The sequence below is a fragment of the Embiotoca jacksoni genome, unplaced genomic scaffold, assembly GCF_022577435.1.
Source record: "Embiotoca jacksoni isolate LCO1_2020_lvr unplaced genomic scaffold, fEmbJac1.0.p SCAF_30, whole genome shotgun sequence".
NCBI lineage: Eukaryota > Metazoa > Chordata > Actinopteri > Embiotocidae > Embiotoca > Embiotoca jacksoni.
The window spans coordinates 5,909,879-5,935,730 of NW_027185382.1; the positions used below are offsets into that span (position 1 = coordinate 5,909,879).

Sequence of the window (25,852 nt, forward strand, 5' to 3'; positions counted from 1 at the left end):
CCGTCACAGAACCTTCCTTTTCTGGTGCCAGTAACGTCTCCACTGGACTGTGATACCAAGTTATTTTCTGGTTCTTAGATCAGTCCGGGTTCTGCAGTGTTCTCACGTCACCTTCAGTATCGGCTCAGCTCGCAAGGAACCTGAATGGGGGTGGGTCCAAAAACAGTACCGGGTTCTATCAACCAGGTCTAGAGGACCTGGGGGAGAACCTCCGAAGTGCTGAAAGCGACTGTTGGAGGGTCTGAAGGAACCTGTGGTAGAACTAGTGGTGGAACCCGTGGTGGAATCTTGAACAGACCCTCAAGAGTACATGACGGGAACGTTCTGTAATTTATATGTCTCTCAGATTCCTGAGGAACATGGTTCTGTTTGGACCAGGTCCAAATGTTCCAGTGAAATGTTGTTTGTCTCGTTGTAGAACCACTAGAACCGTCCACATCATTTAAGTTCTTTATACTGACGGAAAACCGGAATTACCCAGTGTGTGTGTGTGTGTGTGTGTGTGTGTGTGTGTGTGTGTGTGTGTGTGTGTGTGTGTGTGTGTGTGTGTGTGTGTGTGTGTCCGTTAGGGGGTGACAACGCCGCTTTGAGGAGGAGCCTGTGCTGTTGGACCGTAGAAGAAGAGCCTCTATTGAGGTCACCGGAATGATCCAACTCCTTCTGTTGTGGAGGAGAGGTGACTGTGGTTCGGGTTATATACAGTACATAGGAGGGTTAGGGTTATATACATAGGGTTATATACATAGGGTTAGGATTATATACATAGGGTTATATACATAGGGTTAGAGTTATATACATAGGGTTATATACATAGGGTTAGGGTTATATACATAGGGTTATATACATAAGGTTAGGGTTATATACATAGGGTTAGGGTTATATACATAGGGTTATATACATAGGGTTAGGGTTATATACAGTACATAGGGTTAGGGTTATATACATAGGGTTATATACATAGGGTTCGGGTTATATACAGTACATAGGGTTATATACATAGGGTTATATACATAGGGTTAGGGTTATATACATAGGGTTATATACAGTACATAGGGTTATATACATAGGGTTAGGGTTATATACATAGGGTTAGAGTTATATACATAGGGTTATATACATAGGGTTAGGGTTATATACATAGGGTTATATACATAGGGTTAGGGTTATATACATAGGGTTAGGGTTAGGGTTAGGGTTATATACATAGGGTTATATACAGTACATAGGGTTATATACATAGGGTTAGGGTTATATACATAGGGTTAGAGTTATATACATAGGGTTATATACATAGGGTTAGGGTTATATACATAGGGTTATATACATAGGGTTAGGGTTATATACATAGGGTTATATACATAGGGTTAGGGTTATATACATAGGGTTATATACATAGGGTTAGGGTTATATACATAGGGTTATATACATAGGGTTAGGGTTATATACATAGGGTTATATACATAGGGTTATATACATAGGGTTCGGGTTATATACAGTACATAGGGTTAGGGTTATATACATAGGGTTATATACATAGGGTTAGGGTTATATACATAGGGTTATATACAGTACATAGGGTTAGGGTTATATACATAGGGTTATATACATAGGGTTAGGGTTATATACATAGGGTTATATACAGTACATAGGGTTATATACATAGGGTTAGGGTTATATACACTCCGGGACAGCAGGTGGCGGTAATGCACCTTTCGCTGGATGCCATCCGCCATAAAACTTAAAAGCAGCAGCAGCAGCAGCCCGCTGACACCACAGCGGAGAACCGGAGGAGGCAACATGGCGTTCATCACCGCCAGCTGGAACCCGCTGGGAGAAGCTTTCTATCGGTCAGTTCCTCTACGGTCTCTCGGTCCGGTAGCAGCTAGCACCCCCGGCTAACGTTAGCTGTGTGGCTAACCACAGTCTGCAACTGTTTACATGCTAGCAGGTGAAACAACACACGTCCGAACCAGAATCAGAACCCGAACCAGGTCTGTGATCAGCTGGGTTTTAAACTGTGAACATGCTGCAATCTGGTTCCCTGCCGGTCATGTGACCCTGCTACCGTTAGCTTCAGCTCGCTTCAGATGTCAGCTGACTATGATCAGCTGTTAGCTCCTCTGTTAGCCTTTAGCTGCTTCAATTCACGAACACAGGTATTCCCGTCAAACGAACATGTGACGTCACGAGACGTTCGTGACGAAGTCAGCAGAGGTGTCCAATTACAGAGATGAGAATGTCTAACGTGTGTGTGTGTGTGTGTGTGTGTGTGTGTGTCTCTGTGTGTGTGTGTCTCTGTGTGTCTCTGTGTGTGTGTGTGTGTGTGTGTGTGTGTGTGTGTGTGTGTGTGTGTGTGTCTCTGTGTGTGTGTGTGTGTGTGTTCCAGTAAGTGTGACCTGTATGAGATGAATTGGACCATCAGAGACGGACTCAGAGACAGTTTGGTGTCTGCAGCTCCATACGGAGGACCAGTAGGTACGAAACACATTATTATTGTTGTTATTATTGGTGTCATTATGGTTGTTGTTGTTATTATTATGGTTGTAGGTGTTATTATTATTCTTGATGTTGTTGTTGTTGTCTGTCTCTACCTGTCTGTCTCTCAGCTCTCCTCAGAGAACCTCACAGACGTTCTCCCAGTTCTCGTCCTCAGTTGGAGATTTATTCGGCGTCTGGCGGCAGCATCGCCAGTTTCCCTGTAAGTAACAATCACAGCTGATCGATGAGTTCAGAAGGTTCCTGAACGCAGCACAGTGATGCTGACGGAGCAGACGATCAATAACCTTCATCAGGAAGTACTGATATTGTTATTGATCAACATACTTCTGACCGCTGGAACGACAACATTTGTGATTTGGATCTTCGTACTCAGCCAATCAGATTCTGTCCTGACCAGTTACTGGACACTCTGAAGACTTGTCTGTCTCTCACCTGTATTTCTCTCTGTCCCAGTGGAAGAGTGGTCCTGTGGTGCAGCTCGGTTGGACAGTGAGTGATGAATTGTTGTGCGTCCAGGAGGACGGATCGGTTCTGATCTACGATCTGTTCGGATCCTTCAAGAGACACTTCAGTATGGGACAGGTCGGTCTGTTAACTAGTTACCATGTAAACAAACCACTTCAGTATGGGACAGGTCGGTCTGTTAACTAGTTACCATGTTAACGAACCACTTCAGTATGGGACAGGTCGGTCTGTTAACTAGTTACCATGTAAACAAACCACTTCAGTATGGGACAGGTCGGTCTGTTAACTAGTTACCATGTTAACGAACCACTTCAGTATGGGACAGGTCGGTCTGTTAACTAGTTACCATGTAAACGAACCACTTCAGTATAGGATATGTCGGTCTGTTAACTAGTTACCATGTTAACGCTGTTGTTATTGTAAACAGGAAGTGGTCCAGAGTCAGGTGTTGGAGGCCAAGGTGTTCCACTCTCCTTATGGAACAGGTATTGCCATAGTAACAGGCTCCTCCCGCTTTACCTTAGCAACCAACATTGATGACCTGAAGCTCCGCAGGTTACCTGAAGTCCCAGGTAACAGCAGCCCACATGTTTTTACACTCAGATATACTCCCTCTGACCTGTCTCCCTCTCTGACCTGTCTCACTCTCTACCTCTTACCTGTCTCCCTCAGGTCTTCAGGGGAAGCCATCCTGCTGGGTCGTCCTGACTCAGGACAGACAGACTAAAGTCCTGCTGTCCAACGGACCTGAACTCTACATCCTGGACAACACGTCCTGTACTGCTGTGGTGAGGCAGTTAGAGAGACAGACAGGTAGAGAGTCAGACAGGTGAGACATTAATTACCTGTCTAACCTCCTGTCTGTCTTCAGTGTCCTCCAGGTCTCAGTCCTCAGGCCGGCAGCATCGTCCAAATGTCTGTGTCATTCAGCTATAAATACCTAGCTCTCTTCACTGACACTGGACACCTGTGGACAGGCTCCTCCCACCTGCAGGTAACTCTGGCCTATCAGCTTTCAGATCTATTCCCTGAGGGGGTGGGGTCAGGGCTGTGGCGATGATTTACAGGTGATTCTTCTGTCTGCAGGAGAAACTGAGTGAAGTCGACACCAAGAAGACAACAACACCCAAACAGATGGTTTGGTATGTTTATCTGTCTAACTTCCTGTTTACCTGTCTAACTTCCTGTTTACCTGTCTGTTACTCACCTTCTGTACCTGTCCAGGTGTCGCAGACCAAAGAGTCAGCAGCCATCTGTTGTGTTGATGTGGGACAGGCTGCTCATGGTGGCCGGAGTGTGTAACGACACCATCCAGTATCCTTTGAACCAGGTCAGACCGGAACCAGACCGGAACCAGGTCAGAGTGGGAGCAGTATTGCGATGTTCTTCTGGGTCTTCTGGGATTCTCTTGGATCTCGTTTAGGTTCTCTTGGATCTCGTCATGGTTGTGTTTGAACATTGTAGGGTCTCCTGGGTTAAACTCCTTGTTCAGCAGCTCGAGGTCAATGTTCCACATAAGAATGTGGTTTTAAACAGATTTGTAAGAACCAGATTTTTGGCCCTCTGAACAGGTTCCGGTCCAGCTAAGGTGTTCCCGGTGGCCTCCTGTTGAGATGGTCACCGTCGGGTACAGTTTGACCCTTGACCCTGACCCTAGGTTCCCTGTGGAGGATCCCTGTGTTCTGGTGGGAGAACTGGATGGAGTCCGGATCATCAGCTCCACCAATCAGGAGCTGCTGCAGGAGGTTCCTCTGGTCTGTCAGGACATCTTCAAGATCGCCTCCATGGCTCCTGGAGCTCTGCTGCTGGAGGCTCACCGGGAGTACGAGGTGCACCTGTCTGTCTGATCACCTGTCTGTCTGATCAGCTGTCTGTCTGATCACCTGTCTGTCTGATCACCTGTCTGTCTGTTTGTTTAGAAGTCAAGTCAGAAGGCTGATGAGTACCTGAGGGAGATCAAGGAGCAAAGCATGCTGGGAGAAGCAGTCCGGCAGTGCGTGGAGGCAGCAGGTCACGAGTACGACACCAACACCCAGAAGTCCCTGATGAGGGTGAGAAACCTGGAAAATGGTCCACTGACTGACCCGGGTCAGAGTGTAAACTGACCCGGGTCAGTGTGATGGTGTCATGTTGTGTGTCGTCCACCAGGCGGCGTCCTTCGGGAAGTGTTTCCTGACAGACTTCTGTCCGGATCCGTTCGTGTCCACCTGCCGGGAGCTCCGAGTTCTGAACGCCGTCAGAGAGAGCAGCGTGGGGCTGCCGCTCACACACACTCAGTATCCTCTCTCACTGCACAGGTGCATGATGGGAGATGTAGTGTACAGTGTTTATGGTGTCAGTCACAGGCACAGTAGAAATGCAGTGTTCAATGTTACTATGGGGACAGACTCCTTGACCTCTGACCTCAGATTCAAACAGATGACTCTGCAGGTGCTGATTGACAGGTGAGTGAACTCATCCAACATGTGTGTCTCCACTTGTCCTTCGTGTCCACAGCGGTGTGTCACCTGTCTCTCTCTGTCCCTGCAGGCTGGTGTATCGACAGTTTTATCCGTTAGCCATCGAAATCTGTCGTTACCTGAAGATTCCTGATTATCAGGGAGTCAGCCGAGTCCTCAAGCACTGGGCCGCATGCAAGGTGACCTGTCTCACTCCTGTCTCACCTTTGTCTTACCTTTCACTCCTGTCTCACTCCCGTCTCACCTGCATCTTGCCTGTGTCGACTTTAGATTAAACTGCTCACCGGTGTGATGTGTTTGTGGGCGTGTCCAGGTGCAGCAGAAGGACCTATCAGATGAGGCCATAGCTCAAGTGGTGTGTGTGAAGGTGGGAGACTCACCTGGTGTCTCGTATTCACACATCGCAGCTAAAGCGTACGAATGTGGACGCACTGAACTCGCCATCAAGGTACCTGTCTCACATCACAACTCTGATCCATCAACTAATGGGTTGGTCAGTGATGGGTTGGTTACTGATGGGTTGGTTACTGGTGGGTTGGTCAGGGATTCTCTCTGTCTCCACCAGCTGCTGGATTTCGAGGCTCGGTCTGGGGAGCAGGTTCCTCTGCTGCTGAAGATGAAGAGGAGTCAGCTGGCTCTCAGTAAAGCTGTGGAGAGCGGAGACACTGACCTGGGTGAGTTTGTTAGCCCCGCCCCCTACCTGTCTGTCTGGTAGATGATGTCACACTGACTAGTCTCCCTGTGTGTTGTTAGTGTATACGGTGGTGAGTTACCTGAAGAACGAGATGAACAGAGGAGATTTCTTCATGACTTTGAGGAACCAACCGGTCGCCCTCAGTCTCTACAGGCAGGTACGCCCACTGCAGACGGGTACACCCAGCTGAAGGTTCACTGTTTTGTCATGTGTGAGGAGACTTTTTCCAACTCGAAGATCGACCTGCTGATTGTGTGTGTGTGTGTGTGTGTGTGTGTGTGTGTGTGTGTGTGTGTGTGTGTGTGTGTGTGTGTGTGTGTGTGTGGTTCAGTTCTGTAAGCTGCAGGAACAGGAAACTCTGAAGGATCTTTACAACCAGGATGACGATCATCAGGAGCTGGCTAACTACTACGTCACTGCCAGTTACAGAGAAAAGGTAACGAGAACAACTAGTGAGTCAGTTAACAGCTGGTTAGTCACTAACCCTCTGAATTACCTGTCCGTATCTACCTCTCTCCACCTGTCTGTTTCCACCTGTCTGTGTGCAGAGGTTGGAGAGCCGTCTGTCTCTCCTGCAGAGTGCTGTAGACGAATACAACAAGGCGAAGAACGAGTTTTCTGCGAAGGTAAACAGGAAGTGGAATACACCTGAAGTCAACTGTGATGAACTACACAGATGGTTGAACGCAGACAGAGGCGTCACTGTGTGATTTTCTGGATCTGTTTCCCTGAATGTACTGGAGAGACAGACAGGTAGATCATATTGTCTCTGTATCCTGTCTTCAGGCCACCGAGGACGAGATGCGTCTCCTCCGTTTTCAGCGTAAACTGGATGATGAGAAAGGGGCGGGGCTTCTGGGACTGTCTCTACAGGTAGATAAAGGTGTATGGAAATGAATGAACTCAATGTGACTCAGTGAGAAACTCTGATCTGCCCGGTGATGTTACTTCCTGTTGGTTCAGGCCACCATGGAGGCTCTGTTGGCTTTAGGACTTCACAAACAGGCGGAGCAACTTTACAGAGACTTCAGAGTACCTGACAAAAGGTGAGACACTCAGCAAGTGATGTCACAGGGCTGCCCTCTGATTGGCTAACATCTTTATTCTTGAACTGATATTGGGAATTCTTAGTGTCCCTGTCTTTCTGTCTGTCTGTCTACCTACCTGTGCCAGGTATTGGTGGTTGAAGCTCAAGTCTCTGGCAGAGAAGGAAGAGTGGGAGGAGTTAGAGAAGTTCTCAAAGAGCAAGAAGTCTCCCATTGGCTATCTGGTAAGAAGCCACACCTCCTTCATCAGTGATATGACTAAAAGTAAAGTTGGACTGCATTTCCCATGAGTCTTAGCACCGTCTCTTCTTCAGGCATTTGTTGAAGTTTGCATGAAGTGTAACAACAAGTACGAAGCCAAGAAGTACGTTTCCAAGGTGACACCTGAGCAGAGGGTCAAAGCTCACCTGGCCGTCGGGTAAGACACAACACCTGGCTGTGACATCATCAGACAGGTGAGAGCAGACCACTCAGGTCACTGTTCTTCCTTTCTTCCTGTCAGTGACCTGGAGGGGGCGGCGGACGCTGCCATCGAGCGAAAGAACGAATCAGAGATGGGGGCGGTCCTTGCGAGATGCTCCGGCTCTGACCGTCTGCTGATTGACAGGTTGAACCGAGCCACTACTGCCAAAAAGTGATCCTCAGTTCACTGTGATTGACATGAGGCGCTATTATGGCAACCAGTTCCTCTTCTGAACTGTGAGCGCTAAGTGGTGTGGAGTTAATGATCAGCTGATCGTGTTGTCTTCTTCACTGTTTGTTCCTGAATAAAAACGCTGTTGATGTTGAACGACCAGCTGAGCGTTTCCTGTTTCAGTAAACCTTCACATCACCATGACGACGGGAACCATCAGAGTGTCACTATCTCCTTCGCTGGCTGTTTGTCATCCAGGCAACACATCTGCTTCATATTAAAAGCTTTCCACCCGGGACCCAGCAGGGTACTTTATTGTGATGGAGCTACAGAAGTGATCACAGTTACGATGTTTTTTATGAATGTTCTGTCAGGAACCTGTTTTCATATTTGTTGTGTAAAATAAATAATGAAGTGTCCTGCAGTTCTTAGTTAGACCACAGGGAGGCGACAGAAACAAAACCTCTGAAATCTGACTTTAAATTTCGAAACAAAACAACAAATCCTCGTTAAACTGTATTTTGTGTTTTCCTCCAAAACTAAAAATGTTTAGTTCTCTGCATTCAAATAAGTTTGTTTTCATTGGTATTAAACTTAAAATCAATTTGTTGATCATCAGTTAATCAATATGTTCCTCATCCAGGAGGTTTATTTATGTTGAAGATTTTTGCTGAATCTACATTTTTCGGTATGTTTACTTTGAGTGGGCCGCCGGGAGGGGCGGAGCTGTCCAGCCGTCAGCTGTGGGCAGGACTTGAAGAAACTCAGATCCACCGAGAAATAATTCAGAGTACTTCGAAGTATTGTGTTCCGTCAGGTAAGTGTTTCGTCTGTTTTAAATGTGAAGAAATTCAAGGACTCTTACTGCGCACGCGCCTTGTTTCATAAGAGCTATACAGAAAGAGCTTTGTCCCATGTTTTATGAACCCGTTTGTGGAAAGTGCAGCGGTTTAAAGGTGCAGTTTCTACATTCCAGACTCCGTTTAAAATGTGTCCATGTTAACCTGCTGTATGTTGGAAGTCCAGCTGGTACAAATTATCGGACTGAAGTGTTTATTGACGACTGAAGGCCGTCTCTGCTCACTTTCACAGTCCAGGTGTTTCGGTGACGACTGACGTCACTGAGGTCTGGTCCTGACAGTCCAGGTGTTGTGGATTTTATTGATTATCTGTGATTTAAATGTCGCAGAACTGCCGTTAGTTCCGCAGTATGTCTGTAGTTAGATGCCAGCAGGTCCGTGAACTGCAGCTCAGCAACACGGTCCTAAAAACTGGCAAAATGTCAACGGAGTCTGGCGACGGAGAAAAGAGCTCAGTCATCATTATATTAAACTTTAACTGGCCCGGTTAGTTAATGAATCAGCTGTCAGAATACTGCAGTACCACACGGTGTACACAATAGTACTACTGGCAGCAACACGTTTAGTACTCCCAGATAAAAGACCGTATCAGGGAGTACTCATGGTACTGCTGTACTCTGTGTACATGTAGTACTAGTTCATGTGTGATTCCTACTGTGGGTTTAATATGTCCTGTTTCCTTTGGAAACCGTGCAACAGGTGAGAGAGGTGCATCCTGATCCGTGATTGGTCCTGACCGACAGGTGGTCATGTCATCAGTGAAGGTGGAGTGTGTGGTGAAAGCCAGTGCTCTGATTGGTGAAGGGCCGGTGTGGGAGGAGTCAGAGCAGATACTGCTGTTTGTGGACATAGCGGGGCGCAGGATCCACAAATGGAGTCCAGCGACCAATCAGATCCAGTCTGTGGAGACAGGTCAGCCAATCAGCAAACCTGCTTGTCTCTTTACCTGCATGTCTTTCTTCCTATCTGTGTCTCACCTGTCTGTCTCTCTGTCCGTCTCCTCAGGTGACATGGTGGGCTTTGCGGTTCCCCGTCAGTCAGGTGGTTATGTTGCAGGTGTTGGTCGCAGCGTTGTGGCTGTTGATTGGTCGACTCAGACGATGACATCACTGTTGGAAGTTGACGAAGACAAACCGAACAATCGATTGAACGATGGGAAGGTTGATCCGATTGGACGGCTGCTGGCAGGTTAGTCTGTCCACTTGGTTACATGGTCACCTGTCTGTCTGTCCACCCAGTTACCTGTCCATCCACCTGTTCACCTGTCTTACTGTCCACCTGATGTGGGTTGAAGGTACGATGGGAATCGAGGAGCATCCAGCACGGGTTCAGAGGAAACAAGGATCTTTGTTCTCCGTGACCTCTGACCTCACCGTCACCAAACACCTGAGCCAGGTACCCTCATCTCTCTGTCTATATATGTCTCACTCCCTGTACCTGTCTCACTCCCTACACCTGTCTCACTCTCAGGTGGACATATCTAATGGGTTGGACTGGTCTTTGGATCAGAAGACATTTTTCTACATAGACAGTTTGTCTCTGACTGTCGACGCCTTCGACTACGACTCAAACACTGGAAACCTCGGTAACTGTGTACTTATACTGCAATACATGTGTACTTATACTGCAGCACATGTCTACTTATACTGCAGTACATATGTACTCTTGTACTATTACTGCATAGGTAACCGTCGTGTGGTGTACCGTATGGAGGAGGGGGAGGGGCTTCCTGATGGCATGACAGTGGATGCTGAAGGTCGTCTGTGGGTGGCGTGTTACAACGGAGGACGAGTCATCAATATCGACTCAACTACTGGTCAGTTACACCGGTTATACTGGTTAGTTACACTGGCTATACTGTTTAGTTGTACTGGTTAGTTGTACTGGCTGTACTGGTTAGTTCTACTGGTTAATGTACTGGTTATACTGGTTAGTTTCAATGGCTATACTGGTTAGGTACACTGGCTATACTGGTTAGTTGTACTGGTTATACTGGTTAGTTGTACTGGCTGTACTGGTTAGTTGTACTGGTTATACTGGTTATTTTCAATGGCTACACTGTTTAGTTACACTGGCTATACTGGTTAGTTGTGGTTACTGGTTATACTGTTTAGTTGGACTAGCTGTACTGGTTAGTTGTACTGGTTATACTGGTTAGTTGTACTATCTGTACTGGTTAGTTGTGCTAGTTAGTTGCACTGGTTATAGTAGTTAGTTATGCTGGTTAACTTCAATGGCTATACTGTTTAGTTACACTGGCTATACTGGTTTCTTGTACTGGTTATACTGGTTATTTTCAATGGCTATACTGTTTAGTTACACTGGCTATACTGGTTAGTTGTACTGGTTATACTGGTTAGTTGGACTGGTTAGTTGTACTGGATATACTGGTTAGTTGTACTGTCCATAATGGTTAGTTGGACTGGTTATACTGGTTATTTTCAATGGCTATACTGTTTAGTTGTACTGGTTATACTGGTTAGTTGGACTGGTTAGTTGGACTGGATATACTGGTTAGTTGTACTGTCTGTAATGGTTAGTTGGACTAGCTGTACTGGTTAGTTGTGCTGGTTAGTTGCACTGGTTATACTGGTTAGTTGTACTGGTTAGCTTCAATGGCTATACTGTTTAGTTACACTGGCTATACTGGTTACTTGTACTGGTTATACTGGTTATTTTCAATGGCTATACTGTTTAGTTACACTGGCTATACTGGTTAGTTGTACTGGTTAGTTGTACTGGCTGTACTGGTTAGTTGTACTAGTTAGTTGTACTGGCTACACTGGTTAGTTGCACTGGTTAGTTGTACTGGTTATACTGGTTGTACCTGTCATGTTCCAGTTTGAAGTATGTCTGTCTGAATTTCATTTACTCCATTCAGGTGAGTTACTTGGTTCTACCAGATTCTACTTGGTTCAACCTGGTTTTACTTGGTTCTACCGGATTCTACTTGGTTCTACCTGGTTCTGCCGGCTTCTACCTGGTTTTACTTGGTTCTACCTGGTTCTGCCGTGTTCTACCGGTTGTTTCGGGAATATGTGGTTGTTCTGAAGTGATGGTTAGAAAGATGAATTGTACCTGTCATATTCCTCAGGTGTGAGGCTGCAGACGGTCTCTCTGCCGGTGACAAAGACCACGTCTTGTTGTTTCGGGGGTCCAGACTACTCTGACCTCTATGTGACCTCAGCCAGTCTGGGCCTCGACCAATCAGAGAGCAGGCAGCAGCCGCTGGCGGGAGACACCTTCAGGGCAAGTCAACCTGTTCGCTGACTCACCTGCTCGGGGTGTTAAGTGTCCTACACATGATGATGATGGTTGGTGTCCGCCTGTGTGTGTGTGTGTTTGTACAGGTGAGAGGACTTGGGGTCAAAGGTCGACCCTCAAATTCATTCACTGGATGATCTTCAGGAGGCGGCGACTCTGTCCATTGATGAACTCAAACAGCCAATCACAGCACAGTTCACTTACAGGAAATGATCAGCACACTGATTAATGAATGATAACTTGAGCTGTCAATCATGACTGAACTGGATCAGCAGATTTATTAATAAATGGTTCATACTCAGACGTGTGGAGTTTGAAGCTGTTAAAAATGAGCCAATCAGAGTGACACCAATAATGTTATCATTGAGGATCATGGGTAACGTAGTTCATCGGTTATTGAGCTTTTTAAAGGTCCATATTGTCCAACGATTTTATCCGTTTTAAATCCATCAGAAGATATTTAGTGGTTTTAAAATGTGAGTCATCCTCTCTGAGCGTCTCCACTAACAGCAGGTTGTCCGTGTCTTTAAGGCCCATTGATATCAGTGTACCTCTCTTCTGATTGGCTGACTCTTTCCAGCCCAATCACAGGTTTTCTTCGGTGCGACAGAACAACCGCTGTGTTTTTTTTCCACATAAAAGATTGAACATCAGGCTGTTCTGAGGGTGGACATATGACATCACCATGAGTTTGTGACATCACAGTTATCGGACATTTAAAGGAAAATGTATAAAAAGTGAGACGACAGCATCATGTAATCAGGGTGCGCTTCATTTACACACCAAGTGCAGATTCACCACCAAGAAGCAACAAACACCAGACAGTACGAGCATCGCTACACAGCTTTCTAGAAAACGTCTGTACACGTAGAAAACCTTGTGCTGTTATTATTATTATTATTTTTACTGAAAACAATGAAGGGGGGGGGGGCTTTGTGGACCGGACACTGTCGTCAGTGTGAGACTGGTGTGTCCAGCTGTCTCCAGGTGTGTCCAGATGTCGGGGAGCTGGAGAACGTTGGGGAACGTCGGGGAACGTCGGGGAACGTCGGGGAACTGGAGAACGTCGGGGAACGTCAGGGAACTGGAAAATGTCGGGGAACTGGAGAACGTCGGGGAACTGGAGAACGTCGGGGAATGTCGGGGAACTGGAGAACGTCGGGGAAGGTCGGAGTTCCAGATAAACAGATTTTGGCAAACGTTTGGCTCCTAAAGCACATTAGCATGTGATGCTAACGCTTCCTGCCAGTAAACACAGTAGAAAACAATGTGTGAAAAGAGTAGAACCCTGTACAAGATCCAGTCAAAGACACAGACCTGCTGAACCAGAACCAGAACCAGGACCAGGACTCTGGCTCTCATTGAGCTCTCTGAATCCACTGACCTTTGACCCCTGAAATGTTTAAGGAAGTTGAGACTCTGTTAGCCCTCGTGATTTAAAAAGGCGTGAAGTGTTCAATAAACCGAGCCAGAACCATATCAGAGTCCCGGTCCTCAGTGGTCCGGCTGTTTGGGAGTCATAGGTGTTGATATTTGTAGTTTTTGATTCAACAATGAACTTTGAGTCTAAAGTGCTCCAAAATCAGAACATCTGGAACTTCCTGACAGCTGGACATCAGCTGAGGAAGGTCATGTGATCTGGAGCTCCACAACACCAAGTTTATTGGCAGGTTTCCTGTGAACTTCTGATCTGACTGATTCCAGATCCACTTCCTATTGGTCTCTTTTCTTTTCCAGATTTCTAAATGGAGTTTGGTGGATAAACAAACTCCAGAGGTCAGAGGTCAGGGGGAGTTGAGCTACCTGGTCTGTACAACATACAAAACATGAAGTCATTAGTTCACATTGATTGATCAGAAATGTTCAAAGTGCTAATTGGTCCCATCGATGAGAAGTGGGCGTGTCCCTCTCCGTGCTGTAATGTGTCTCAGTAGTGCTCCTCAGAGTGGGCGGGGTCACAGAAGAAGCGGGAGCTACGTTTGGCCGATCGAGCTGTGAAGGGGACGGTCTTCAGAGCTGCAGGCAGGAAAACAACAACCAATCAGATCAGAAAGGACATAAGACGCAGCTGGCGTAATCGTGTGTTGACATATTCACCTGTGATGATGTCCTCGATGGCGCCGTCCTTCCCCTCGTAAACATGCCGACTGTCTTTTCCTTGTCGTCGTCGCAGCTCTGTGAGCAGCTCCTGCTTCTGCCGCTTCCCCCTGTGGGATGGAGACTGGGGGGAGGGGGGAGGGTCTTAGTGATGTCACAGCCGTCATGTCATGAACTGTTGTGTCCATCAATCGTACAACGTTTTCTGAGGTTCCAGCCGACAGCACCAACGACACGTTACACACATTTAACCTTAATACCTTCTGGTCCATGGTAGCCCACAGATCTACTGACCAATCACAAACTGTTTAGGAGATGATGTCAGTGCTTAATGTACATGTGTATCAGCAGCACCTGTTCTCTTTGATTGACAGGTCTCACCTTGGTCTCCTCCTCCTCCTGCTGCTCCTCCTGCTCCAGTTTCTCCAACAACATCTGTTCCTGACGCCTCCTCTGCTCGTTCTCGTCCTCCGCCAGCTACAGACACACAACACAGACACACAACACACGCACACACACACAGACACACACGCACACAGACACACACAGACACACGCACACAGACACACCACACACAGACAGACACACCACACACAGACAGACACACAACACGCGCACACACACAGACACACAACACGCGAACACACACACATACACAAATGAAGTCATGACATCTCCACGGGATCTGAGTGGTTTTAAAGAAGAACTTTTCAGTCAAAATGTAGGAGGGGCTTGAGGCTGACGGACCACACCCATGTGTGAAGGGGCGGGGCTTAGTGTTGTGTCACTCACCCTGTAGGCTTTAATGAAACGAACAAAGATGGGGAAGAAGACGGACGGAGGCATCGTCTTTGAACTCTCGCCGAAAAACTTCACCACATCTTCAAAGGCGTCCTGAGGATTGTCCACACACACACACACACACATGCACACGCACACACACACACACACACACACAGACACACGCACACGCACGCACACAGTTCGTCACAGTTTCATATGATTTAGAACTATAGACACCGAGTTTGATTAACATTGTGTCTATCTCACCTGTCTGTGTCTCACCTGTCTGTGTCTCACCTGTCTCACCTGTTAAAAATTTCCCCTCGGGGATTAATAAAGTAAATACCTACCTACCTACCTCACCTGTCTGTGTGTCTCACCTGAGCGATGCGTGCGTCCTCCTGCAGTTTGCTGAGTCGTGATTCGTTCCTGCTGATGAAGTCTTTGAGTGTTGCGTTGTGCGACACGCTGAACTCCCTCCAGGTGAGCTCCATGCCGCGCTGCAGCTCCTTCACATCACACAGCACGTTCTCCAGACTCACTGCACAGGTCAACAGGTGGGCAGGTGGACAGGGGGACAGGTCAACAAGTGGACAGGTCAACAGGGGGACAGGTCAACAGGTCGACAGGTGGACAGGGGGACAGGTCAACAAGTGGACAGGTCAACAGGTGGACGGGGACAGGTCAACAGGTGGACAGGTCAACAGGTGGACAGGTCAACAGGTGAAAAGGTGAACACATGAACAGGTGAGAAGGTGAACAGGTGAGAAGGTGAAGAGGTGAAAAGGTGAAAACATGAACAGGTGAACAGGTGACTCACAGGACGGAGGCCCCGCTGCGCTCTGATTGGCTGACAGACTCACCTGCAGCAGCCTTGTCCACGTAGTGCAGCTCGTTGTAGTAAAGAGACACCGACGCATATTTCTCTCTCACAACGTTGCTGATGTAATGAAGCAACGTCTGTTTCCTGTCTGTGGACTTAGTCTCCAGCAGCTACACACACAGAGACAGACAGACACACACAGAGACACAGACAGAGACATACATAGAGAGAGACACAGACACACATCAGCTGCCAGGATTGTGTCTGTGTGTGTGTGTGTGTGTGTGTGTGTGTGTGTGTGTGTGTGTGAGAGAGTGTGTTACCAGGTCCAGACTCTGTAGTTTGAATCCGTACACTGCTCCTCTCTTGCTGCTGTTCATGTAGTTCCCCAGAGCCAAAATGATCTGAGAACCAACAGCTGTTAGAACCGTAGTCACATCATATAGATCCGTTCACAGAGTTAGATTATATAGATCCGTTCACACAGATGATATAGATCCATTCACACAGATGATATAGATCCGTTCACTCAGAGTTAGATGATATAGATCCGTTCACACAGATGATATAGATCCATTCACACAGATGATATAGATCCGTTCACTCAGAGTTAGATGATATAGATCCGTTCACTCAGAATTAGATGATATAGATCTGTTCACTCAGAGTTAGATGATATAGATCTGTTCACTCAGAGTTAGATGATATAGATCTGTTCACTCAGACTGACCTCGAGGATCTTCTTCAGCTTCTGAGATGATTTTATAGAAACTGAAGCAGCGATGATGGAGTGGAGTTGCTGAGAGGAAAAAAGACAGTGAGACAGGTCACATCTGTCTGTCTGTCTCCTTGTCTTTCTCTCCTGTCTATCTCCCTGTCTGTCTCTCTCCTGTCTGTCTCCATGTCTGTCTCTCCTGTCTATGTCCCTATCTGTCTCTCTCCTTTTGTTTCCCTGTCTGTCTCCTTTGTCTGTTTCTCTCCTGTCTGTCTCTCTCCTGTCTATCTCTCTCCCTGTCAGTCTCCCTGTCTGTCTCTCTCCTGTCTGTCTATCTCCCTGTCAGTCTCCCTGTCTGTCTCTCTCCTGTCTGTCTATCTCCCTGTCGGTCTCCCTGTCCGTCTCTCTCCTGTTTGTCTCTCTGTCTGTCTCTCTCCTGTCTGTCTCTCTCCTGTCAGTCTCCCTCCTGTCTATCTCCCTGTCTATCTCTCTCCTGTCTGTCTCCCTGTCTGTCTCTCTTCTGTCTGTCTCCCTGTCTGTCTCCTGTCTGTCTCTCTCCCGTCCATCTCCCTGTCTGTGTCTCTCCTGTCTCCCTGTCTGTCTCTCTCCCGTCCATCTCCCTGTCTGTGTCTCTCCTGTCTGTCTCCCTGTCTGTCTCTCTCCTGTCTGTCTCCCTGTCTGTCTCTCTTCTGTCCGTCTCCCTGTCTATCTCCCTGTCTGTCTGTCTCCTGTCTGTCTCTCTCCTGTTTGTCTCCCTGTCTGTCTCTCTTCTGTCTGTGTCTCTCCTGCCTGTCTGTCTGTCTTGCTGTGTCTTACCGGGGTCAACATCTGGACGTTGTCGGTGAAGTTTCCCATGAAGGTCATGATTGACATCCTCTGATTGAGTCTCTCGATGCGGCTGAACTGCATCATGAATCTGTCCTCGTCACTCAGCGCCTCCAGCGGCTTCCTGTCGCGCTCGTACTGTCGCAGCAGCTTCACCTCGGCCTCCGTCGGCAGGAAGCGCATCAGACACTCCACGAAGTCCACGCGCACTGTCCGGAGGTCGAACCTGCAGAGGTCAGAGGTCGTTCAGCTGTGAGACGGTGGGCCGGCGGCCAATCGGGAGCCTGAACCCGCTGCGCCGCATCTGGACGTTCCGGTTCCAGATGCGGCGCGGCGGGTGGAACCGAGTCGGACTGCGAGAGCTCTGGCTGCTGTGGGCGGGGCTTCTGCCGCAGTTAGACCTACGTGTGGATGGCGCGGCAGATGACCTCTGGCCCCTGGCCCGCCTTCCTCAGCGTGATGGCCAGATTCTTGGAGCGGTTGGCCTCCAGCAGAGACACTTTGGACGGAGCCTTCTGAGGAAGCTTCTGCCGGGACAACGTCAGGTCCACCGCCGGGCCCTGAGCCTTCGTCTTAAACAGCTCCTCGAACTCCTCCACGTCCAGGTCCTGGGGACGGACAGGATGGACAGGTGGTCAGAGAATCTCCGTGTCTCCGTGTCTCTGTGTCTCTGTCTTACCTGCAGGATGGACTCGTCGTCGATGTCGTTGAAGACGGTTCCGTTGATCTGACTCGGTTTGAGAGCGACCCAGTTCAACACCGGCATCCTGAACTTAGTCTGGATCGGCTTCTTGATCTTCACAGCTGGGAGACAGGTGAGACAGGTGAGACAGGTGAGAGGGAGACAGTCAGTCTCGGATTCATATGTTGAAAATAGATATTTTTTTTGTTCTGATGATGAAGTTTGTTTAACAATAAAACATTAAAGAAAAGGAGGACAGACAGACAGAGATACAGACAGGACGGGTGGGTGATGGGTGTGAGACAGGTGGAGGATGGATAGAGGACGGGTGAAGGACAGGTGGGAGACGGGTGGAGGACAGGTGATGTCAGGGTCAATACACCTACAGAATAACTTTAAAGGACCCTCTGACAGCAGACAGGAGAAAAGAAACGACACGTTAGAGTCACAGGAAGTTACAGCACATTTCACAGTTACCATGACGACCGAGAAGTCTGGATTCTGATTGGCCGAGAGGTGCGGATTAATTTGAGTGAGTGGGTGGATTAATTTGCAGTGATGTACTCCAGAGGTACTCCAGGACCTGGTGATGTTATTGTTGCCATGGTTACAGGCTACCGTTTTCCATGCAGCCTGTGAACGCATCGTTCCCTCTGATCCAGTCTCACCTGCAAGTCCCGAGTTAAAGATGACCGTCGGCGAGCCGCCCGACCCCGGGAGAGGGGGCGCCACAGGGGGGGGAGGTGGGGGCATGGGGACGGAGGAGAGCTCGCTGGTCCGACAGGGAGGAGGAGGGGGAGGCGGAGGAGGGGGGGCAGGGGGAGGAGGTGCAGGGTAAGGCCCGTTGGACACTGGAGACAGAAGACACATGTTATTACAGCCTGGGGACAGTGAGTAGTTCTTATTAGTACTTAGTAGTAGTTATTAGTACTTAGTAGTTCTTATTAGTACTTATTAGTACTTAGTAGTTCTTAGTAGTACTTAGTAGTTTTTAGCAGTACTTAGTAGTACTTGGTAGTACTTAGCGGTACTTAGTAGTATCTAGCACTACTTAGTTGTACTTAGTAGCACGAAGTAATTTTTTTAAAACCTTGAGTTGAAACTCACCTGTGCCTGGCATTGGTGGAGGGGGAGGAGGAGGAGGGGGGCACAGCATCCCCGGAGCACCGCCCATCCCTGGTCCCAGGCTGTGATAGGCTACAGTCTCAGGGCTGCAGAAATGAATGAACATCAGGATGTCATTGGTTCCTGATGGTTGTAGGAAGCAGAGCTATGACTTCCTGTGTGTTATTTCATCAACCAATCAGGAGTCAGGTCATTTAGTGTTTTTTCTTAACATTAATTAGATGAGTTGAATTGTTTTGAGTTGTCACCATGTGGCTCCACATCGATTTGGGACCGTAATTTTGAAGGCCGCTCTTGACTTCCTGTGTTTTTCTCATTGTTATTTACGTTAACATTTTAATGTGTCATGTGTCTCCTGACCGTTTGAAGCTCTGTCTGTCTGCTGCTGTGCAGGTGTGTCTTACCTGGGGGACAGGTTAGGACAGGGTGGAGGTGAGGGGGAGGCGGAGTCAGCCACGCCCCCGTCACCCTCTCCCCTCTGGGGTTGAGGAGCTCCGGGTCCTCCTGCCTGCTGCGCCTCCTGAGCCTGACGCTCCAGACGACTCTGACGCCGGATCGTCTGGTCCTTCTCACGAACCATCCGACGCAACGTGTGCACCTGAGTGTTGGTGCTCGCATATACGTCCTGCACAGGTAATGGGTAACAGGAAGCAGGTGAACAGGTGAACAGGTGAACAGGAAACATGGTTTTTATGGTAACAGCACTGACCCGCAGTTGGTCCAGCTCCTTGTTAGTTTGCATCAGTTGCTTCTCCAGTTCGACAATCTTCAGCATCGCTTCGTTCTCCACGTCCAGGAGACGCTCTGACATCTGAAGACAGAGAGAAAGACAGGTACTGGTCAGTGGGACACCTGTCTGTCTCTCCACCTGTCTGTCTCTCCACCTGTCTATCTTACCGTGCCCAGGCTCTCCTCCAGCTCCTCCACTCTCTCCAGAGCAGCAGTTTTGGTCTCTGCATCTTCCAGCAGCGTTCCAACATCAAACACGTTGTCCAGGTACGCCTGAATCTGAACCTGTAGTCGGTCGCTCTCCGTGTGCTTCAGTCTCTGAGGGGAGGGAGTGGGGGGACACAGACAGACAGACCAACAGACATGTTAAACGTGCCACATGTTGTTCTGTTTCCATCGCAATAAACTTCAGCAGTTGAGAACTGAAATGGTGACTCAGACGTTGTGATTGGCTGAGAGCTGATCATGTGACTGTGGTGATGCTACTTGGCCTCCTGTGATTGGCTCTTACCTCCAGGTGTTCGTCCAGGTTCAGTTTGGTGAAGTCATACTGCAGGTGGACTCTGAAGTTCATGTCCTCCACTGAGTGAACCACGATGTTGATGAACTGCATACAGGCCACCTAGCAATCGTTTCCATGGCAACAGTAAAAAATATATGCTGTTAGCAGACATTGACCTGAAGATGTCACACGATAAACGTCAGTCTGCACTATGTCGTGTACAACAGTCAGTGAAGGCAGCGCTGACCCTAACCTGTCTACATACTACATGTTATGTACATGCCACATGTTATCTACATGCTACACGTTATCTACATACTACATGTTATCTACATATTACATTATAGACACCAGAATGATCCTGATGAACGAAAAGATGAAATTCTGTTTACCAGGAAGTCGATGTTGTCGTCTTCATTCTTAAAATGTTCCATCAACTTCTCAAAACGCATCAACTCAGAGCACACCTACAACAGATCAGTCAATCAATCAATCAATCAATCAATCAATCAATCAATCAGTCAAGTATGTTGTTGTTGTTGTTGTTGTTTACAGTTTTAAAGTTGTCGAAGGCCGACAGGATGATCTCATGTCCTCCTCTGACCAAACACACAGCTGCTAACAACTCCAGAACCAGAGCCTTCGTCCTGAGGAGGAAGAGAGACAGACAGGGAGAGAGAGACAGGTGAGATAGACAGACAGACAGAGAGAGAGAGACACTATCTTTGTTGTGTTTAAATACACCTGACTCAGCGTATTTTTACCCATGAGTACCTGGGGTTCCTGTTGTTGAGGCTGAGGGCGATTTCATTGACGGCGTGAGGATGTGACATCACCATGTTGAATCCGTACTGAGGAAGAGGAGAACACAGACGAAGGTCAGCGGTTGTGTTGCGGTGACATGTGGACCAGCCTGAAGCCGTGTTACCTGGTAGTTCATGACTGCTCTGAGACACATGATGCAAACGTGGACGTCGTCTTTCTTACAGACCAGTCGAGAGTTCTTCAACGTACGACGACTCGGCAGCGTGTTGGAGCGAGTCACCAGAGTGGAGCTGCAAACACACAACACGGAGTCAGAACACGGAGTCGGAACTTGGAGTCGGAACTCGGAACACGGAGTTGGAACTCGGAGTCGGAACTCGGAACTCGGAACTCGGAGTCAGAACTCGGAGTCGGAACTCGGAACTCGGAGTCGGAACTCGGAGTCGGGAGTCGGAACTCGGAGTCGGAACTCGGAACTCAGAGTTGGAACTCGGAGTCGGAACTCGGAGTCGGAACTCGGAACTCGGGAGTCGGAACTCGGAACTCGGAACTCGGAACTCGGAGTCGGAACTCGGAACTCAGAGTCGGAACTCGGAGTCGGAACTCGGAACTCGGAGTCGGAACTCGGAACTCAGAGTTGGAACTCGGAGTCGGAACTCGGAGTCGGAACTCGGGAGTCGGAACTCGGAACTCGGAACTCGGAGTCGGAACTCGGAACTCAGAGTCGGAACTCGGAGTCGGAACTCGGAACTCGGAGTCGGAACTCGGAACTCAGAGTCGGAACTCGGAGTCGGAACTCGGAACTCGAAGTCGGAACTCGGAACACAGAGTCGGAACTCGGAACTCGGAACTCGGAGTCGGAACTCAGAGTGGAGTCGTAACCTGATGGAGTGTCGAGCTGCTCGAGGCACCGAGGACGACGGTGACGGGAGGCTGCAGTCGCCGTGGAGATCTTCTATGGACCGACTCCAGGGAGAATCGATGGAGGACACCTCACTTCCTGCATCCGACTGCTCTCCATCGAACCTGAACACATGTCATCGAGTTTCACCACCCTCACTCAACAGCTGTCTGTAACCATGGAAACACACGTGTTGTCTGAGAAACTCACGTGACGGCGTACTGAGCAAACGACAGATACTCAACCAGAACATCCAGACCTCGATTCTCCTCGTTCAGAAACTCCCGGACCCATCTGCAGACAGACAGGTCAGAGAGAGAGACAAAAAGAGAGAGAGACAGGTAGTCAGACAGGTCAGAGAGAGAGAGAGAGACAGGTAGTCAGACAGGTCAGAGAGAGAGAGAGAGACAGGTAGTCAGCTAGATAGGTACCCGATGTGGTTTGTACGAAGAGAAATCTCGAGCTCTCTGAGCATTTGAGTCGACTCCTGAACTCTTCGTCTGAACTTCTGCAGACAGACAGACAGACAGACAGACAGACAGACAGGCAGGCAGGCAGGCAGGCAGACACAGAGAGACGGATTAATAATAAACTGCAGGATCGTCGAATAAAAACTTTAAATATCGACTTCATGAAATAATAAAAACCTTCCGTGTGACGGCCGGATCGAGGAAACCTCTCAACTTCTGGATGTAGGTGTGGGGGGGGTTCTTCACCTGGAACCTCTCCTACACACACACACACACACACACACACACACACACTTACTTATACTTAGATATAAGTAATGTGAATAGACTTTTATAGATTTGAATGTGCTTCTTTTAAGGTGTCTGTCAAAACATTTAGGTTTCCATCATAAACCAAACAAACAAACAACTTCAGACGTTCCAGACGAACGTTTCTTCACGTACGAATCTTTCAAACCTTTGAACTTTCTTAACACCACCGACCTGATCGCAGATCAGCTCCCACTTCTTCTCGTTGTCGTAGGAACGCAGCAGACGCACCTTGTCAGGTGGTAGGTTCATTGAATTCTGAAACACAAACAGTTTATAATGTGGGAGTACCTCCATCAGAACCAGAACCAGAACCGCTGGTACCTTCCAGATTCTGAAAGACCAGGTATCAACATAATGGAACAAACAAGAAGTCAAACATTGAAACTTCTGACCAATCAGATGGCTCAAACACAACGGTTTTCTTTAACAGTGAATCAGACGGACCAGACCATCGTCCTCCTCAGGAGGACCACCTCAGGAGGACCACCTCAGACCACTTCAGACCACTTCAGACCACCTCAGACCACTTCAGACCACTTCAGATGACCTCAGACCACTTCAGACCACTTCAGACGACCTCAGACCACTTCAGACCACTTCAGACCACCTCAGACCACCTCAGACCACTTCAGACCACTTCAGAACACCTCAGACTATTTCAGACCACCTCAGACCACCTCAGACCACCTCAGACCACTTCAGACCATCTCAGACTACTTCAGATCACCTCAGACCACTTCAGACCACTTCGGACTACCTCAGACCACTTCAGACCACCTCAGACCACCTCGGACCACCTCAGACCACTTCAGACCACCTCAGACCACTTCAGACCACCTCAGACCACCTCAGACCACCTCGGACCACCTCAGACCACCTCCGACCACTTCAGACCACTTCAGACCACCTCGGACCACCTCAGACCACTTCAGACCACTTCAGACCACCTCGGACCACCTCAGACCACTTCAGACCACTTCAGACCACCTCGGACCACCTCAGACCACTTCGGACCACTTCAGACCACCTCAGTCCACCTCAGACCACCTCGGACCACTTCAGACCACCCCATTCCTGAAGATTCCCTGAGTGTTATTTTACATTTTCCTCATCTGCAGTCGACATCCTGAATGTGTGTAGTGTGTGTGTTGTGTATATGTAGTGTGTGTGTGTTATGTGTGTGTGTGTGTGTGTGTGTGTGTGTGTGTGTGTGTGTGTGTTGTGTATATGTAGTGTGTGGTGTATACGTTATGTGTGTGTGTTGTGTGTATGTAGTGTGTGTGTTGTGTATATGTAGTGTGTGTGTGTGTGTGTTGTGTATATGTAGTGTGTGTGTGTGCGTGTTGTGTATATGTAGTGTGTGTGTGTGTGTGTTGTGTATATGTAGTGTGTGTGTGTGCGTGTTGTGTATATGTAGTGTGTGTATATGTAGTGTGTGTGTGTGTGTTGTGTATATGTAGTGTGTGTGTGTGCGTGTTGTGTATATGTAGTGTGTGTATATGTAGTGTGTGTGTGTGTGTGCGTGCGTGTATATGTATGTGTGTAGTGTGTGTGTGTGTGTGTGTGTGTGTGTGTGTGTGTGTGTGTGTGTGTGTGTGTGTATGTATGTGTGTAGTGTGTAGTGTGTAGTGTGTGTACATACTCACCAGTGCGATGGAGAACCTCTCCTCCAGCTCGGCCGGGTCCGGCATCGGCAGTCGAACCGGGGCGGCTCTGGACCGGATCACGGCCAGCTGACTCTCCATGCTCTCTGTGTTCCCCATCACACACACATACACAGACACACACTGAACACACACACACTGAACACACACTGAACACACCCACCTACAGCACACACACACTCAGCACACACAGAGGCAGGAACATGTGGTCGGCCATCACAGACGGGCGGTCGAGCTGCTGAAGGCCTGTCTCTCTCTGCCTGTCTGTCCTCCTGTCTGTCCTCCTGTGTGTCTCTGCCTCCTCAGATGGTGGAGATCGTCTCCATCCTTCGTCAGTGTCTCTGTCTCTCTCTTTGTCTCCCGCTGCTGCTGCTGCTGCTGCTGATGATGATGATGGTGATGATGATGATGATGATGATGATGATCCAGATGAAGCCGCGCTCGGCTGCCGTGTTATCGTGTGTGCACGAATATGAAATGTATGTGTGTTGTGTGTGAGCCCGTGTTGCAGATCAGCCGGTTAATCCTCCCCCTCTCCTCCCCCACATGAAGAAAGAAAGAGAGAGTCGGCCTCCCCCTCTTTGTCTCTCTCTCTCACAGCTGCAGTCTCCACCGAGCTCGCTCGACCCTCCCTCCTCCGTCTCTCACTGCCTCCTCAGACAATGAACCTTCTGCTGCCACAGGCTCCGCCCACCACACACACACACACACACACACACACACACACACACACACACACACACACACACACACACACACAGAGGGGGTGGAGAGACACTGACTGACAGTGACACAGAGGTGTGTGTGTGTGTGTGTGTGTATGTGTGTGTGTGTGTGTGTGTGTGTGTGTGTGTATGGATCAGCTGCTGTATTTGTACACGTATGTTTGTGTCCTACATGCGTGTTAAGATCCTGTTTAATGATGCCAGCAGCTCCGCTATCACATTATATCACAATATTTGGATCCCATGATGCTACTTGGTCGACTTTGATTTTCTCAGTGCAGCCAGAAGAAAAGAATAGAATGAAGACTTTGAACTATTTATTTTAAAACAGTTGAATCAAGACCAAAACATATTAGATATAATAATGTAAATTTTGTTTTTATTTTGTTAACCGCAGAATCAGTTTGTTTTGAACTAACGTGAAAGTAGAAGTGTTTCTGTCAGTGATGAACAATTCATCATCATCATCACTGACAGACATTAACAGGACAGCTCCCCCTGGTGGAAGCTCAGTGAGCTGCAGGTGTTGAGTGACTGGAAATGATTTTATACAACAAACAGAAATTATTTCAAACAATCAACAAATCAGTTGTTTTCATCTGTTTGTTCGTATCGTCTGTAAATCCGCTTTGTTTGTCCCTGAAGTTGATCGGAATCAGACGACTGATGTCAGAGGAGCAAATGTCTCAGCTGTTTGTAGTAAACCATCGTTAACCATAGTGAATCGTAGTGATCTCTAGTGATCCATAAAGAACCATAGTGATCTGTAGTGAACCGTAGTGATCTCTAGTGATCCATAAAGAACCATAGTGA

General features: G+C 48.2%; 3 protein-coding genes across 5 annotated transcripts; 2 read left to right on the plus strand and 1 right to left on the minus strand.

Annotated features, from left to right (window-relative positions):
- Nucleotides 1-1,718: 1,718 nt before the first annotated feature.
- On the plus strand, nt 1,719-7,957 carry vps16 (VPS16 core subunit of CORVET and HOPS complexes). 2 transcript variants are annotated; one of them, XM_069164137.1, is made up of 24 exons: nt 1,719-1,847; nt 2,387-2,475; nt 2,607-2,698; nt 2,953-3,081; nt 3,392-3,536; nt 3,637-3,752; nt 3,836-3,958; nt 4,051-4,106; nt 4,189-4,278; nt 4,622-4,793; nt 4,884-5,015; nt 5,113-5,240; nt 5,373-5,408; nt 5,494-5,602; nt 5,737-5,871; nt 5,989-6,097; nt 6,177-6,274; nt 6,449-6,553; nt 6,666-6,743; nt 6,904-6,990; nt 7,081-7,163; nt 7,291-7,387; nt 7,478-7,581; nt 7,666-7,957. In XM_069164137.1, exons 1-24 carry the CDS (start codon nt 1,720-1,722, stop codon nt 7,799-7,801), a joined length of 2,577 nt encoding a protein of 858 aa, XP_069020238.1. In that variant the 5' UTR covers nt 1,719; the 3' UTR covers nt 7,802-7,957. The 2 variants fall into 2 exon arrangements, with proteins under 2 accessions (XP_069020238.1, XP_069020239.1); XM_069164138.1 differs by lacking the exons at nt 1,719-1,847; nt 2,387-2,475; nt 2,607-2,698; nt 2,953-3,081 and adding an exon at nt 3,150-3,289.
- A 546-nt stretch (nt 7,958-8,503) lies between these two features.
- rgn (regucalcin) lies at nt 8,504-12,222 on the plus strand. Its single transcript, XM_069164154.1, has 8 exons — nt 8,504-8,614; nt 9,357-9,569; nt 9,663-9,845; nt 9,952-10,052; nt 10,128-10,242; nt 10,342-10,473; nt 11,752-11,906; nt 12,008-12,222. The coding sequence occupies exons 2-8, from the start codon at nt 9,407-9,409 to the stop codon at nt 12,056-12,058; spliced, it is 900 nt and encodes a 299-aa protein (XP_069020255.1). The 5' UTR covers nt 8,504-8,614; nt 9,357-9,406; the 3' UTR covers nt 12,059-12,222.
- A 453-nt stretch (nt 12,223-12,675) lies between these two features.
- On the minus strand, nt 12,676-24,931 carry fmnl2b (formin-like 2b). 2 transcript variants are annotated; one of them, XM_069164135.1, is made up of 28 exons: nt 24,297-24,931; nt 22,822-22,905; nt 22,516-22,596; nt 22,300-22,376; nt 22,079-22,162; nt 21,850-21,993; nt 21,131-21,257; nt 20,977-21,053; nt 20,756-20,849; nt 20,595-20,669; nt 20,212-20,322; nt 19,869-20,018; nt 19,681-19,782; nt 19,376-19,596; nt 18,954-19,057; nt 18,515-18,697; nt 18,233-18,253; nt 17,844-17,968; nt 17,570-17,772; nt 17,156-17,390; nt 16,355-16,423; nt 15,948-16,028; nt 15,665-15,794; nt 15,182-15,342; nt 14,811-14,912; nt 14,400-14,495; nt 14,019-14,142; nt 12,676-13,937 (listed from the first exon to the last, which is right to left on the minus strand). In XM_069164135.1, the coding sequence occupies exons 1-28, from the start codon at nt 24,411-24,413 to the stop codon at nt 13,849-13,851; spliced, it is 3,267 nt and encodes a 1,088-aa protein (XP_069020236.1). In that variant the 5' UTR covers nt 24,414-24,931; the 3' UTR covers nt 12,676-13,848. The 2 variants fall into 2 exon arrangements, with proteins under 2 accessions (XP_069020236.1, XP_069020237.1); XM_069164136.1 differs by lacking the exon at nt 18,233-18,253.
- Nucleotides 24,932-25,852: the final 921 nt, after the last annotated feature.

What these genes read in the sequence shown, in the direction of transcription:
- fmnl2b (XM_069164135.1), bottom strand. Translation starts at nt 24,413, where the DNA reads ATGGGGAACACAGAGAGCATGGAGAGTCAGCTGGCCGTGATCCGGTCC. An exon ending in GGGAGCTGATCTGCGATCAG is followed by an intron (nt 22,597 to 22,821) that starts GTCGGTGGTGTT and finishes GTGTGTGTGTAG; the next exon opens with GAGAGGTTCCAGGTGAAGAA. An exon ending in ACCTGGACGAACACCTGGAG is followed by an intron (nt 20,019 to 20,211) that starts GTAAGAGCCAAT and finishes CCCTCCCCTCAG; the next exon opens with AGACTGAAGCACACGGAGAG.
- rgn (XM_069164154.1), top strand. Translation starts at nt 9,407, where the DNA reads ATGTCATCAGTGAAGGTGGAGTGTGTGGTGAAAGCCAGTGCTCTGATT. An exon ending in GATCCAGTCTGTGGAGACAG is followed by an intron (nt 9,570 to 9,662) that starts GTCAGCCAATCA and finishes CCGTCTCCTCAG; the next exon opens with GTGACATGGTGGGCTTTGCG. An exon ending in TGGCGGGAGACACCTTCAGG is followed by an intron (nt 11,907 to 12,007) that starts GCAAGTCAACCT and finishes GTGTTTGTACAG; the next exon opens with GTGAGAGGACTTGGGGTCAA.
- vps16 (XM_069164137.1), top strand. Translation starts at nt 1,720, where the DNA reads ATGCCATCCGCCATAAAACTTAAAAGCAGCAGCAGCAGCAGCCCGCTG. An exon ending in CAGGTTACCTGAAGTCCCAG is followed by an intron (nt 3,537 to 3,636) that starts GTAACAGCAGCC and finishes TGTCTCCCTCAG; the next exon opens with GTCTTCAGGGGAAGCCATCC. An exon ending in TTCTGGGACTGTCTCTACAG is followed by an intron (nt 6,991 to 7,080) that starts GTAGATAAAGGT and finishes CTGTTGGTTCAG; the next exon opens with GCCACCATGGAGGCTCTGTT.